The sequence below is a fragment of the Pteropus alecto genome, unplaced genomic scaffold (assembly GCF_000325575.1).
Source record: "Pteropus alecto unplaced genomic scaffold, ASM32557v1 scaffold71, whole genome shotgun sequence".
NCBI lineage: Eukaryota > Metazoa > Chordata > Mammalia > Chiroptera > Pteropodidae > Pteropus > Pteropus alecto.
In genome coordinates this window covers 101163-117524 of record NW_006433024.1, presented here as the reverse complement: position 1 = coordinate 117524, position 16362 = coordinate 101163, and the positions used below count along the sequence as shown (strand labels likewise).

General features: G+C 39.2%; 2 protein-coding genes and 1 pseudogene across 2 annotated transcripts in view; 1 reads left to right on the top strand and 2 right to left on the bottom strand.

Annotated features, from left to right (window-relative positions):
* Nucleotides 1-3170, bottom strand: part of LOC102887989 (L-lactate dehydrogenase C chain) — a 29534-nt gene extending 26364 nt beyond the window's left edge. The window contains 1 exon segment of the mRNA XM_015586454.2: nt 3045-3170. Within this exon segment, the coding sequence (XP_015441940.1) occupies nt 3045-3170 (126 nt within the window).
* Nucleotides 3171-10224: 7054 nt separating this feature from the next.
* LDHA (lactate dehydrogenase A) overlaps nt 10225-16362 on the bottom strand; it is an 8815-nt gene continuing 2677 nt past the window's right edge. Inside the window, exons 3-8 of the mRNA XM_006907957.3 lie at nt 15019-15136; nt 13853-14026; nt 13239-13412; nt 12978-13095; nt 11752-11875; nt 10225-10951 (exon numbers count right to left, since the gene is read on the bottom strand). Coding sequence (XP_006908019.1) covers nt 10787-10951; nt 11752-11875; nt 12978-13095; nt 13239-13412; nt 13853-14026; nt 15019-15136 — 873 coding nt within the window. The 3' untranslated portion in view covers nt 10225-10786. The remainder of the gene's footprint in view (nt 10952-11751; nt 11876-12977; nt 13096-13238; nt 13413-13852; nt 14027-15018; nt 15137-16362) is intronic.
* On the top strand, nt 11393-11511 carry LOC112476737 (annotated as a pseudogene).

Genomic DNA, 16362 nt, shown 5'->3' with positions numbered 1-16362 from the left:
ACCAGAACAACAAACCATAAGGAAGAAGGAAGTCACTGCTCTCCTCCAGCCTTCCTACTTCCCTCTAGTGCCCCTATTGAAAGAAACTAACAAGATGCCAAATGGCAAAGGAGAAAGAGATTAAGGAGAAATCCAGCACCAGTATCACAAAGCAGAGAAAGTTGGATTTGGAGCTGAATGACAATAATAACCAACACAGCCTATTTCTAAATTATATTATGACTGATTTATTTCCCTTCTCAACAGGTTACCAGACAATTCTCTTATCAAGGGAAACTTCCCAGCTCCATTTGTCTTGACTGTCAAAGACAGAACTCAAAATAATCCCTAAAAGTTTTTGTTAACTATATCTCTGAGGGTCATTTCTTAAATAGAGCTCCAAATAGAGACTCTGGGCTTGTTTAGCCTTTCTGAATCTTTTAAGAATAGTTATGAGCATTCTAGGAACTTTTCTCCAGGGAGTTCCAGAGCAACCACAGTAAGGTAGAGAGCAAGAGACTAAAAATCAATCTAAGGAAAACAGCTGTGGCCACTCTACTTTGTACAGGACAAGGAAGTAGGTTGTACAGCTAAAACCTTAGGTTGTACTCTTAAAAACTTTACATGTACTTATAAACCCTTTAAAGTCCACCTTTCAGTGACATATGTAGGTGTCATGGTCCTCATTACAGCCTATATATCCCTTTAAGTCAATGGGCTCCATTTTAATATCCCTTATCACTTCCTATTTATTCCACAATACATATCAATGTGACCTGAAGACAAAGTCCTGAACTACTCTGCTTCACTTGGGTATCTGCCAGAATACAAGAGATTCTAGTAAAAAATAAATGGGCTTGAACAAATGACCTTTCTCACAACTAGAGTTCTGAAATGTCCGATAATATGCCTTGGAGTAGGCTTTTTGTGATTCATTGTGCTGAGCACTCAGTGAATTCTTTATATCTGCAAAGTCATGCCCTTCGGTTTTGGAATTGTTTATCTCTTAAATAATTTTCTTCCTGCTCTTTCTTGTTTTGTACTGAAACATCAGTCAGCTACTGGATCTCCTGATTGATACTGTAAGTTTATCTCTATTCTATATGTCATCTTTCTCTGACAGTCTGCTTTCTAGAAGCCAGTAGGAGGATTCTTGCCTCACTGTCTAATATGTAGATTTTCAATGCATTCTACTGCTTTCAATAAAATGTCTGTCCTCTACTGTCCTTAATGTCTTGAGTGCAGAGCCTGTCTGATTCAATTTCTTCAAAGAATTAACTGCTTCCCCTTGTCTGCTGGGATGTGAGAGGTGGTTGCCTAGTTGATTAAGGTGGAAAAGAGAATCTGATGGCTTTCCTTTTCATCATATAAACTTCTAACCAATCCCTCCTGTTATTTGTCTCATCCATCACCTCCACCTTGTGAAGCAACTGGTAATTCCGATTACTGGGCCTTTCTGGAATTTAACTGGCTTTGCATCTTCTAGTCATATCTCTTTACAGGGTTCCAAAAATTGTCTAAATAATACAGAAAAGCTTTTAAGAGCACAGGATATGTGTCCGGATTGCCAAGATCTGAATTCTGGCCCCTTCACCTACTAGCCATTTGACCACGGGCAAGCTACTTAACATCTGTGCTCTAGTATTCTCACATAAGTGGAGGATAATAGTACCTACCTCCTAAGGTTGTTATAAAGATTAAATAATACCTTTAAAACATTTAGAGAGGCAAAAGACTTATACACTGAAAACTATAAAAGGTTGCTGAAACAAATTAAAGAAGACAAAAATAAGTGAAAGGACATCCCAAGTTCATGGATTGGAAGGCTTAATATTGCTAAGATGTCAAAACTACACAAAGTGATCTATACAGATTTCATGGAACTCCTATCGAAATCCTAATAGCATTTTTTTTTTAAAGAAATAGAAGAGTACATTATAAAATTTACATGGACTCGAGGGACTCCAAATAGCCAAAACCACCTTGAAAAAAAACAAAGTTAGTGGTTTCGTCCTTCCCAATTTCAAAACTTACTACAAAGCTACAGTAATCAAAATAGTGTGGTAATAGAATAAAGATAGACATATAGAGCAATGGGACAGGATAGAGAGCCCTGAAATAAACCCTCATGTATACGGTCAAATGATTTTTGAGGGTTTCCAAGATGAATCAATGAGGAAATATACCATCAAATGGTACATTTACATGCAAAAGAATGAAGCTGGATCATTTACCTTATACCATATACATAGTTAATTTGAAATAGATCAAAGATCTAAATGTAAGACCTAAAACTATAAAACTCGTAAAACATAGGAGAAAAGTTTCATGACAATGAATTTGGCAATGATTTTTGGCCATGATATCAGAAACACTGGCAACAAAAGTAAAAGTGATATATTGAATTACAGTAAAATTAAAAACTTCTGTGCATCAAAAGACACAACAGAGTAAAAGGAAACATACGGAATGAAAAAAAATATTTGAAAATCATGTACCTGATAAGTGGGTTAATATCTAGAATATAAAAAGATCTCCTACAACTCAACAACAACAATAACCTAATTTAAAAATGGGCAAAAGGTTTAAATAGACATTTCTCCAAAGAAGCTATATAAATGGCCAATAAGCATATGAAAAAATGCTCTGGAAATGGAAAGTAAAATTAAAGAACTTTCATTGTTATTTTATTAAATTTGGTACTTTTTATTTTTCAATGAGCATGTAATACTCGTACAATTTTAAAAAATTTAAGTATAAGCCATTGAGAAATATTATTTTCACCCATTACTCTTCAAGAAAGGCAATTTGTGGATCATTTCAACAGACGTTATAATATTTAATAATCCAATCAATGTGCCTCCTATGAATAAGTCTAAAATAGTCTAGCAATGCCTGACACGTAGTAAACCCCTAATAAATGATCCTTAAATTGTGTTAAAATCAGATGAGAGGATACATATTTGCTGTCAAGGGATTAGCCCTGCAACCCTGAATTTACTAACATCTACAAGACCTAAAAGTGCTTACTTGACATTCGGCCACAGCATGGCCTTATCACTTACCTTCAATAAGATACAAATAGCACAAGCCATGCCTACAGCACCAGTTCCAACAATGGTGATCTTCCGCTGGGAAATTTCATCATCCTCAATTAGATTCTCAATAAGCTGCTCCTTGACCGTTGACATTTTGAGAACCTGATAAGGATAATGCAATTTCAGTGGAGTCAAACTCCCTAAATTAATCACCCTCATAGCTACCGATGTACTTAACCATATTGAACACCTAAAAACTACCCGCTGAATTTGCAGAAAGTTTGAGAGAAGCCAAAGAAAGAATTTCTTGGTCAAGGGTGTGGAGCGGTAGCGCAAGGCCAAGTCTATCAATGGTAGAGTTGTGGCATCAACGGCCTTTTGATTTCTCCCTGCCCTCAGCCACCATTTTCGCCCAGTACCAAATGCTCACAAATGCTCTGCTTCGCGCAACTCACCGCCTTTAAGGAAGATTTTTTTTAAAATAGTAACTCCAGAAAAAAATTGCAACGTCACCTGAGCTGCGAAGCCAGGAGACGGTTACTCGCCAGACCGTTACGTGAGCACGCTCCCACTCGCGTCAGCACGCGCGCTCCGCCCCGCCCCCGGCCGACCCACGCGCAGGCGCACGGGCAGACACGCTCGCCGTCTTCTCAGAGTTAGCGGGTTTTTGGGATACATGTGGGTACATCCTCATAATATCCGTGTGGGGAATGCTAGACGATTTGGGAATGTGCAAGAAAGGGTATTGGAGTGTTATTTCCTTCAGCCGGCCTAGGCCTGGGATTGATTTTAGGGTCGTGGCGTCTTTGGAGCCCCCACTACCACCCGGCCAGGCTCGAAGCCCAGTAGGAAAGAATCCTCCTGGGAGCATCTCCTAGTCTTAGAGGGATGTTAGCTTAAAACAGCATCCTGCAGAAATTACTTCCCAATCCTGAGGTGCCAGTGGTTGGTTGAGGTAAGATGGGCAGCTAGTTTGAACCGTCCTAACTTGCTTCTTTTGGAGAGAGCATGTTAAAGGGACCCGGGCCCCAAGAATGAAAAGAAATTTAAGTGTAGACTTGGGATTGACCAACCTGACTTCGAGGAACATACTTTTTGATGCACTTATCCCAGCTTTGTCCAGGCATTCCTTTGCAGGAATTTGAAAATTTATTAAGCTCTGTAACACAAGGGTGAATGCTGAAATAAAATGAGAACAGGATAGTAATGAAAAGGAAAGGCCGGGTCTGGTTTTCTAAGGGTAATTTTAATTTATGCCAAGAATGTATTTATAACCCACAACAGGACACAACCTCCCCTGTCATCTTTTGTCCTTTGCATTTGAATCATTTTCAAAATCTAAACGTTAATTCATTTTCTGTATCAAAGCCTATAATTTTTTAAATATAGTTCCGATCATTCAATAACACTGCGTAAAATCCTTTAATAGCTCTCTATTAGAGTTAAAATAACCAATTTTTACAACCTAAAAGACATTGAAAATTTTGCCTCCTTCTGCCCCTACTCCTTCTGCAACTTTATCTCAAAACACTCTTACCACATTCTCCCCAGCTTTTGACAGTTTTTTCTTGGCTCAGGACTTTTTGCTCTTCCCTATATCTGGAAAGCTCTTCGCCAGCCCTTCTCAGAGTTCATTCTTCATTTTCAGTTTTGAGCATCTTCTAGCTTTCCTTGACCAATGTGTCAACCACCTCGCTACATATCTTATAGCACTTTCTCTCATGGCACTTTCATAGCCTACTACTGTTGCAGGATTCTCGAACAGAGAGATAGGACATCAAGGCTACTAGCAGGAAGCAGTGTTTATTGATGCCAGCACTGGCTCAGCGGATTCTTATCCAAAGGCTGAGCCCTGATTGTAACATAACGGGCAGTTTTATATAGTCTTGTCATTCCTACACAGCTACAGATATAAGGAAGAACATTGATTGGTTGGCAAGCTATGAGAAAACTGATGTTAGCCAAAGAGTCCTTGGGGTGGAGGGGAGGGCAGTCAGGAATGAACTCATTCAAGCAGGAAATGGCCAGGCAGGGTCAGGCTGCCACATTCCCCACTTTGATGCTCGGTCTCAGGACTGGGTCAGAGAGCATCATCTCCTTCTTTTAATTTTTGGTTTAGGGGCTGATACCTCCACAGCATGAGGACTTATGCTGCAGTTTTTCTTTCTACTATAGCCTCTGTGAGGGAGGTGGTTGATCAGATAACAAGAGGCAATAGGCATGGGAGGAGGAGGCAGGTCTAGAGGAGGAGGACTACTATCCCAACCACAGTCTTAAAGCCACCAAAAGTGGAGAATCAGCCTCCAAAGAGGTTAGTAGGGTCCTATCCTTTCCAACTTTGGACAGGCACATGAGCTATTTTCCTAATATTAGTAGCTATCGCAGTCACAGCTTTGCCATTGTCATCTATTTTGTGGCAACAATCAGTCTGGTTAAACTTTCTGCACATTCCTCCTTCTGCTAATAGATATCTAAGGCTAGGCAGTTTTGGTAGATAGCTGACTGCATCTGGAATTGTCACCTGGCTAGAAGCTCTAAGGCAGTTGTCGTCTCATTGGTTATGATCTAAAGAACTGCTTGTAATCTAATGATCCAGTTAAGCATGTATGTAGGGGTAACCTCAGCTCCCATCTTGGGCCCAAGTTGCGGGACCATAGTATTGGATAATACAGTGGGGCAGCCACTTATTCCCCCCCCACACACACATTTGTTGCCCCCCTATTTCAAGTGATCTCTTAGTTCTGGCCTTTAAATCTTGATATAGGGGAACACATAGCTCATTTCTTCCTTGGTCAGGTAGAAGGAAGAAGCTAGGCTGAATATTCCTAATGGTGCAACTTCCCTTCCAGTTCATTGGTAGCTGAGTATAAGCCCACTTTCCACAAATCCAGAAGAGCCCATTGGGCACTTTCCAGTTTAGGGGCTGGTGGAATTGAGGTTTTCCCAGAATGTGCCAATAGCTAGGATGGTGTGGAAGGGTTTAGGGGTTAGTACAGCTTGTGACAGTTGAGTTTTGGTTGAGAGAGTGGCACAAGGAGGAGTTAGCTGCAGTATTATTGGCCCAATACCAGGAAGGAGACTTGGGCCACCAGTTTAGGTCTGTGTGATTTAAAAATAGCATTCTTTTACATGGGGTTTCTCCAACCCACTGAGTGTATCCTGGACCCATCCAGCCAAGACATTCTTCCCCTACCACTTCAGAGGAGAGGACCAAGCTCTGGGGTCAACCCTCTTCACAGTGAGCCACCATGTGGTTCCACTGGAGAAGGTAAAAAGCATCTAGGCTAGTTCTCTTCCAAGGCCAATGTCCACACATGAGTGCTCCTCCACAAACCCAGCATTTAGAGACTGCAATTTACCCGTCCTTGAACTTCCACCATCCACCGGGAGGAGGCTCCCCTCTTCAGTCTTAAACCAGGCTTCTTCTTGAGGCGAGTACTTGGGGTCCCTTTTGGCTAAGGGACTGGGAAACAGGGAAGCAGTTAGAGCAGTAGGGCTGGCCGTCTCCTTGGCCGCGGCCAGTTTGGCAACATGGTCTACCCTGCAGTTGCCCCAGGCCATTATGGTGTCCCATTTTGATGTCCTCTGCAGTACATGACTGCTACTTTCTTGGGGGCCCACACAGCATCTAAGAGTTCTAGAATGTCCTTTCCATATTTTATGTATTTTCCCCCTGAATTGATTAGGCCCTTCCTTCTCTTTGTACAGGTCTCCATGTACATGGAGGGTGATGAAGGCATACTTAGAGTCAGAGTATATGTTAGCACACACTCCTGCTGCCAGCTGAAGGGCGCAGGTCAAGGCAATGAGCTCTGCCTTCTGTGCTGAGGTTCCCTTAGGCAGAGGTTTCGCCTCAGAGGTGGAATGTAGGGTCACCTCAGCATATCCCGCAAGGCGTTCTCCCCTCACAAAGCTGCTACCATCAGTGTAATAGTCCACATCAGGGTCCTTGAGGGGCTGGTCTGTGAAGTCAGGTTGGCTGGAAAACACTTCATCCATGACTTCAATGCAATCGTGGTCTGGCTGGCCGGGCCCAATGGGTAGTGAGGTGGCTGGGTTCGGGGTTTGTAGTACCTCTGTAAGCCAGCTACTCCAAGTAATTCGTTAGGTGGTAGGGACGGCAATTGAGCATACCGTTTGTAGTACCTCTAGGCGGATGCCTGGATTCTCGCAGAGCATTCTTGGTATCTGACCATCTGGGGATTAGTTAGCCAATATTGTCCCTTTTACTCCAGTAAAGCTATTACTGAATGTGGTATTCGACCGTCAGTTCTTGCCCCATAGTCAGTTTGTCAGCCTTTGACACAAGGAGGGCCGTGGCTGCAAGTGCTCGGAAGCAGAGTGGCCAGACCTGGGCGACAGAGTCAAGCTGTTTGGAGAGATAAGCCATGGGACAGAGCCAAGATCCTAGCAGTTGGGTTAAGAGCCCTACTGTGACACCCTTGCGCTCATGTACATACAGAAAGATTTGGTTAAATCTGGGAGTTTTAATCCAGGGGCGTTAGTGAGTGCCCGTTTGATTTCTTCAAAGGCCTTCTGTAGAGTCACAGAGTAGGAGCTCCCAATCTCCCCACTTTGTGGCTTCATAGAGGGGTTTGGTCAGGATGGAGAAATTAGGTATCCAGATTCTGCAGAAGCCAGCTACTCCGAGTAATTCGTTAGGTGGTCGGGACGGCAATTGAGCATACCGTTTGTTTCCTTTCTGGGCGCTGTCTCTGTGACAGGTGGAAGCCGAGGTATTTGACTCTGCAGATTTGAGCCTTCCTTTTAAAGACCTTGTAACCCACTTACCAAAGGAGATTGAGTAGATGCATTCCTTTCATGCATTCCTCATAGGTCTTTCCTGTTAGGAGGAGGTCATCTACATACTGGAGTAACATACAGCTGTGTTGGTTTGCTGGGAAGGACTTTAAATCTGAGGCTCAGCGGATTCTTATCCAAAGGCTGAGCCCCAATTATAACATAACAGGCAGTTTTATAGTCTTGTCATTCCTACACAGCTACAGATATAAGAACATTGATTGGTTGGCAAGCTATGAGAAAACTGATGATAGCTGGAGAGTCCTTGCAGGGGGAAGGGATCCTGTCAGGAACGAACTAGTTCAAGCAGGAAATAGCCAGGCAGGGGTCAGGCTGCCACACTACCAGCCCCAAGCAAGAGGTTCCTACAGTAGTCAGGAGTGGCAGCTGCTGTTGGTCCTGTACTACCATTTACTGTGTGTGTGCTTCCTTCCACAACTCCCTGCCCTTGTACCTCATTTACCATGGGACTGACAGGGAGATAGTGCAGGCCTGGATAACCTCCACACTCAAGCTCTACACCTGCCTCATGCCCTGGTGGCCAAAGGAGCTATCATCTTGGTAGTGACCAAACTCCTGCTCTAAGAGGCTCTTCATGGGTACCTGCCCCAGGCACAGGGGACTTGGTGGGCACTTGATGTCCTCCCTGTCTGAGTGGGTTCTCTGGGTGGCTGTGATCCAAGCTAACTTATCATTTTGCTTTATTGTAGCTTTGTACAAACAGAAGAACCAAGATTTGTCTTGCATAGTCCAATATCTACCAAAGTATGGTAGGCACTCAGCAAAGAATTTGAAAGAATATCACTTTGAAGTCCTGATAGTTTTCTTTTGGTAAGATGGGCTTTAGTGGAAAAAGAAATATGCACACAGAGACATAGGCCTATCCATCTATATCTATCTATCTATATAGGAGGAGGACCATGTTCTGAACATCCCATTTGCTTCCCCCACTAACTTGCAACTTGTGAGGTAGGGCTTAATCTACTTCCTAAAGTATTAAGATTAAATGAGATCAGATTCCATTAAAAAGACTCAGGGCTCCTTGCAGAATTGGCCTATTCCTTGCCTGGGACAGAAAGATACATACGTTAACCTGGAACGCTTACTGTGCCAGAAAGCAAGAATGCTTTACAAGATTAAATCTGAAAATTCATAAAAGATTAGTTTAATGAAGCTCTTAAGCATTATTTTTCAGTCATATTAGTGTTGACTAATTTATTATATCAAGCAATGTATAACTAATAAATGTAAATATATTTTTCAAAAAAAGACTGAAGGTGCCTCAGCTTAAGGCTGTAGGAATAAGTACACATTTATTGGGTAATTAAAAAGTCCTAAGATTAGATAGTGGTAATAGTGCACAACTATGTGAATCTGCAGAACTGTACACTTTCTTTATGGTAAATTATATCTTAAAGTTGTTTTTTAAGCTTATAGGAGAGCAATCCTATAATAGTTGTCAAGACTACATGGGTCAGTCTCGTTTTTATATTCAAGACATTTTTTTAAAAAGTGTAATCCTTTCTCTTATCTAGCTCTCAGGAAGAAAACTTTGGGAAAATATCCTGGAGAAACGTCAGTGAAGTTCTAGTTAACCTCTAAAAGCAGTTTTTAGGCCTGTATAAGGATCATAGTTATAGAAATATTGAGGAAATCTATAGAAAATTTTTGAGTAATCCTCCGCCAGGACTATTTTAAAATTATTAAGTAAAGCAGCCCCCCCTTATCCGTGGTTTTACTTTCCATCGTTTCAGTTACCCTGGAGTATGAAAATATTAAGTGGAAATTTCCAGAAATGATTCACAAGTTTTAAATTGCACTGTTGAATAGCCTGATGAAATCTTATATCATCCTGCTCCATCCCACCCAGGGCCCTAAAGTCATCCCTTTGTCCAGCTTATCCACGCTGTATACACTACTCACCTGTTAGTCACTTAGCCACCTCATTTATCAAATCAACTGTTGATATTGCAGTGCTTGTGTTCAAGTAACCCTATTTTACTTAATAGTGCCACATTCACATAATTCTTAGTGTTATAAAAATCTGTGTCCCCTATAGTGGCAAAGTACCACTGCTTGTTCAGTTGGCAAATAAAATTTTTTACATTTGTATACATAGTGTTATCTACACCAGTTGTAGGGTACCAATTATAATTAGCACTATTAGTTACATAATACCTGGGGGCTTAGTGCATTAAAATAAATTATAATGAAAATATCAAAAACGACCTAGCCATCTAGTCATACCCTTAATATATCAATTCACATTAAACTAAAGTCTAATTAGTAAATAGTACCCTTTAAAAATCATTGCAGGGTTGTTCAAGAATAACCTAATGGCTCCCAATAATGCAATGAATAGCAGCTTTATGACTTTCTATCTTAATACAACAAACTTACAGAGTAGTCACTGTTCAATGTTTATTTATTTGATGTTTTAGTTGGTATGACACTTGGATATTTGGCTGCATTATTTATATGCACTTTTCTTTTTACAATATATACCAATGTACTCTACTCTGATACATACAGTACACAAAATAAGATCCTTTAGAACAGTAATGCACAAGACATGCAATGTTGGATTTACACACTGGATCCCAGGATGTGATTGACTGGAGGAAAAAAAGCTGGGCTAAGCATGAAGGGTAAAGAACCAGAAGTTATACAGTAAACGTATCTACTTTGAAGGGCACCTGTAGCTTGTGCAACACTGCCTTTGAGGAGGTGAAACTATTTCAAAGTAACCAGCTTAGGACTACACAAGATAAATACCATTCGGCATCAGGATATAGCTGCAGGGTTTTATGAACCATTCCTATTTCTAACTTTAGGAAACTAAAGTTTTTCCTAGACTGTCTTAATATTACTGCCTTAGTCATAGATCAGATAAAAAGGATAATATGCCCAACCTCCAACTAAAATCCTGTTGTATCCTAGACAGTGAAATGGTATGACATTAGAAGACTTTAAAACTGCAGCTCTTTTTGGATCCCCCAAAGTGTATCTGCACTCTTCTTCAAACGGGCCTCTTCCTCTGTTGTCAGAGTCACCTTCACAACGTCTGAGATCCCATTCTGTCCCAAGATGCAAGGAACACTAAGGAAGACATCGTCTTTTATTCCATAGAGACCCTGAAGACAAAATGAAAAGTATTTTGTTTTGTCTGTACATTCTGGTGTCTCTTAAGACTTTGTTCTCTATAATTATGACTTATTTAATACAGCATGATAAGTAGAAATTCTTTTCTATATTTTTAGTTGGGAGGTAATGAACAGCGTAAAACAAAGTCACTAAAATAGCAGCAAGATTTCCATTCTAAAAGAAAATCTAAAGTATTGCCATTATCCATAGTACTTTCCAATTTTTAGTGTATTAACACTTCAATAACTCTAATTGGAATGTGATTTGTTTTTCCCAAAGGAAAAAAATCTGTTTCTTTTTTATTTTCCAACCGTCTCAACATAATTGAATAGTTTTTTAGTCAATAAATTGTCAAGTATCTATGTGCTGAACACAGTGCTAGTGGACATTAATCCTAAAACTCAATCATGTCTTTTCAAAAGACAAAAGTTGTCTATGGTCATGCCACCCTGAACAAGCCAGATCCCGTCTGATCTTGGAAGCTAAGCAGGGTCGGGCCTGGTTAGTACTTGGATGGGAGACCGCCTAGGAAGACCAGGTGCTATAGGTAAAAAAAATAAAAAAATAAGAGATTGTAAACTGACAAAGTCCTTGTAATCTGTTAAGTCAACCAAGGGTTGCCTCTCCTAAAAAAAAAAAAGTTGCAGGTACCTTAATTTACATCTTAAATTAATGACCAAGAACTTAATCTGCTTTCTCAGAAATATTTTTAAAAAACAGGAAATTAAAAATAAAATAAAAGACAGGAAATAATGCCCTTCAAGTACAACATATCACTACACAGACCTACCTTAATCATGGTGGAAATTGGATGCACCCGCCTAAGATTTTTCATTATACTTTCTGCCAGATCTGCCACAGACAGTCCAATGGCCCAGGATGTGTAGCCTTTCAGTTTGATTACCTCATAAGCACTACAGGGTAGGGAAGGGACAGGAAAAAATAGGGTGGGAAAAACAAAGAAAAACAAGCTTTCACTGAACATATCCTTTATAGTAAATAATGCCACAAAGTTGCATTATACACTTAAGAGTAACCCATGCCATGTATACCAAGATATTATGTATAGGGATATTCACAACAGAGTATTGTCAGTAATAGCAAAAACCTGGCAACGAGCCCAGTTCTCCAAAAGAAGAATAAACTATGGTATACTCATATAGAATATTACACATAGCTGCCAAAACAACTATAGTGACGTGCAACAAAATGCACGATTCTTAAAAACGTAAAATTGAATTTTAAAAAGTGAATCCAAGATTACACATAGCATGCTTGACTCAGGATTATCTCAAGTCTGTGTTTGTAGAGGGATGAGTAGAAGGAGCACAGAATTCACACATTTCCAAATACCAGGTGACTAGTAATTCTGACCCAACAAACATTAGTTGACAGTTACTGTCAATGTTTCTTGAGTTGGCTGGTGGGTTCACAGGTTTTATTAAACAAATACAAATAAGAGGGCCTTGCCTAGACCAATCATGATTCATTATTCAATTCAACAGACCTGAGGTCAGCACATGACCACACAATTTATAGTAAGGAAATAATGCCACTAAGTTGAAAGCTTATTTCAACAATTTCTAAGTTAATAAGTATCTACATTTTTAGTACCATTATGAATCTAGACATTACTTAATTTTATAATCATCTGAACAAGAAGCTGTGTTCCTAGTTATAAAAACTATAATAGGAACTTGAATTTAAATTTTCTTATTCCTAATTGAATCAATCATATATGCTATTGAAGACTGAAACTCAAATATGGTAGACTTAATCAAACTTGTTTTATCTTAATAGTTTACAATACAGGCTTCTAAATTGAGATTTATGGCAAAAGACTGTAGCATTAAAAGTCTTTAATTTTTAATATCTTTACATCTGTTTATGACTTAACAAATCTTTAGAAAACAAGTTTTCTAACAAAAGTCCTCAAATGCAAATGCTATGTTTTTAGTCTTTTAAATAAAAAATTAATTTTAATCTTTCATGTTACCGAACTATGAGACATATTACCTGGCAACCACCTGTTTGTGAACTTCTTTCCACTGTTCCTTATCTGTATCAGTGCCCAAATCAGGGTGCAGATTCTTCAGGGAGACACCAGCAACATTCACTCCACTCCAGACAGGCACTAAAAGAAACAGCACAGAGTACATTTATTTCCATGCACCAGCCACTCTACCCTGATGAATGGACATCTCATTGAGGTTGATCTAGTAAAATTGTCAATTTTTTACGCGATTTTTTTGAAAACAAAAAAGAAGTTATACTTACCACTTGAGTCTCCATGCTCCCCAAGGACCCACCCATGACAGCTTAATGGGTGAACCCCCAGCCTTTCTCCCATGAGATAACGGAACCGGGCTGAATCCAGATTGCAACCACTTCCAATAACACGGTTTTTAGGAAAGCCGCTTATCTTCCAAGCCACATAGGTCAAGATATCCACTATGAAGAAAACATTTAGGCAAAGATATTAGGTGAATCATTAGATAATAGCTACTTGAGATACATGGCTCTGTATGGATCTTGATAATGATCATAACCAATGTTTTTAATATTTTTAAACCTCTATACTATGTATAATATGGCAAAACGTTTAGTATCCGGGAAGTGTAGTTTAATGAAAATGTACTGTTTCAATCGAGAATAACAAATTATCCATAAACATCCCTTTTCCAAGATCTGCTTGCAAAAATAACTAATTTTAAAGTTCCAACTACATTAACAGCCATTGTATTCCTTCTAATGTTTTAAACTTAACTATTTTATAAAAACACAAATCCACTCTCAGGAGAAAAATGAAAAATGAGAATATGTGTATACAGAATAATTATACTATCAGGTTTACTCTAGCACATCTATTTTTATGGAATTAAAAATCTCACCTGGATTGGAAACAATAAGCAATTTGCAGTTGGGGCTGTATTTTACAACATTAGGAATGATGAATTTAAAGATGTTCACATTACGCTGGACCAAATTAAGACGGCTTTCTCCCTCTTGTTGACGTGCCCCAGCTGTGATAATAACCAGCTTGGAATTTGCAGTCACATTATAGTCTAGACAAAGGGAATAATCAGATTAAGACCTTTAAGAGAACTTCATTACCTAGCCAGCAAAAATTTGTTCCATAAACTTTTTTTATGGACAGTTTTATGTAATTGTGTATGTGGCAAAAAAATGTCCCTAACAGCCCCCAGACTCCTTTAGTTTTTGGAGTTTTATTGCTGTGGCCACTTACACGGAGAAGTACATCAACGTTTTCCTTGTAGTCTGGTTTTAGTCACATTGTGACTTTATGTAACTATAGTTGGGAGAAGCTGGAAGGAATCAAACTTACTTGACTCTTATTTCAAATAAGATACATTGCCAAGTTTTTTTGCCACTTGAGCTCAATGCTCATGCTGTTCTATACCCCTATTTCTACTAACTACTTAACTGTGGTCATATCAGCTAAGGGACAGGCTGCTATCACGCCCTCCCCATTTTTTTTTTTTTAAAGCAGAGGCATCTTTGTATCTATCAAGTACATCTTATTTCTAGATACCCTATGACACAGGGTAGTTAATCCAAGGATGAAGATAATGAAGGAAGTCACCTATCAGATACATGGTCAATGACTTTTCAAGTGTCAAAACAGACACGATTCGGGACCCCACTCAGGTTTCCTGGCTGGCGCTCATAAAAAATGTCAAACCAAGAATATCCACTCAACAAGCTCAATAAACCTATTCTCAATCTTAGTGCGCGAAAATAAGTAGGAAAAGTAAGTACATTTAATTTCAATATTTAAAGCACTGTGGTTAAAAATGGACCTATGGAGCTTTACTAATTATATTCTAACTCAGATGCTTTCCACATCATGGACAAATTAGATATCCATTTAAAACCACTTATAAAAAATTGAAACTTTGATATCAAGATATACCAATGCAAAATTGTTCAAAGGCTCTCTTATCCTGTATAAGAAAGAAATCTTTGAAGACCTAGGATTCTGAGCCTAATAAAGAATTAAGTCCATCATGGACTACAAAATAAACTTGAAATCAACCTTTGCCAGAGACAATTTTTGGTGTTTTAAGGAAAAGGCTGCCATGTTGAAGATCCATCATTTCTCCTTTCAGTTTGTCTTCTATGACATCAACAAGAGCAAGTTCATCTGCCAAGTCCTAAAAGATATAAAATTTTCAGTTAAATCAAAATTGCTTCCAAAGGTGACACCTCGAAAAATAAAAACATTTTTCATCTCCCCCCCCCAAAAAAAATCAAAAAATTACTACTTCCAAATTTTTAGAAGGGCATGCAAAATTTCCATGTTTCTGGTAAAGGAGCAGGCCCCATTTAAAAACTGATTCAAGATGATTCAAACATAGGAAGAAATACTGACCCTCTCTCCAATCCTCTTTGCTCACTGGAGCAACCTCTGCAGGATCCCCACCACCAAGTGGAAACAGAATGCTAGATGGGCAATGGCTAGAATAATGTCCAATTATGATCAGGTTACTCTTTCAAACTTAGTTCTACATACTAATTTTAGGTTGTCATTCATTAAATTAGTGCTATTGACCAGTACTAAGACTTGGAACTAAAAAGTGATACTCTGAATCATTCGCTGGTTCTGTTTTCTGTTTATTAACCAACTCTAACAATTTCACATAAAGATTTGTGCATTTCAAAATACTGGTGAAAAATATTCTTTTCAGTTGAACCTATAATTCCTAGGTGCATCTCAGACCAGGAGCACCAAAAATAGTTTTAATACAAATGGGATGTGGACTGTCATAACCAAAAAGGTTACACTAGCTGAGGCTGCAGATCTACCTCCAAATCATCTACAGTATGAGTGCTCTGGCAGTTACTCTTACTCATTCCTGAATTAGAGGACATCACAGAAGACCATAGGTGGTGTGGGAAAAACAGATAGCATCAACTTATGATTCAGTGGAGGAAGAAATAAGAGTTTATATATTTTATTGCCTCTCTTAAGAACACATATAGAGCAACCTGTGTTGCTCTGCAACCTCTGCATAACTCATTTCTGCTTTCAGCCCGTTCTCACTTGTCCTTTTCTGTTCAGAACCCAGAATTCATCATTTTACTCTCTTATCAGGAACTCCCAATCTGAACTTAGAACATTATTTTAAGCTGCCCCACTCTCTTTTTTATATAAACCAGGCTTCACTACTGTAAAAAGTGTTCTTTATTCATTCACAAGTTCTCTCTTTCTAATTAAACATTAGCTCCATAATGGGTACCAAAATTGCTATTAAAGGAGAGGGGCAATGGCGAGTTACATGGAAGGAAGACTTAAGATTTCTCACATTCAGGGTGATTTTAATTTTATCATACGTATGTATCACTTCCAATTGAAAAATCACTTTAAAATAATTTTAGC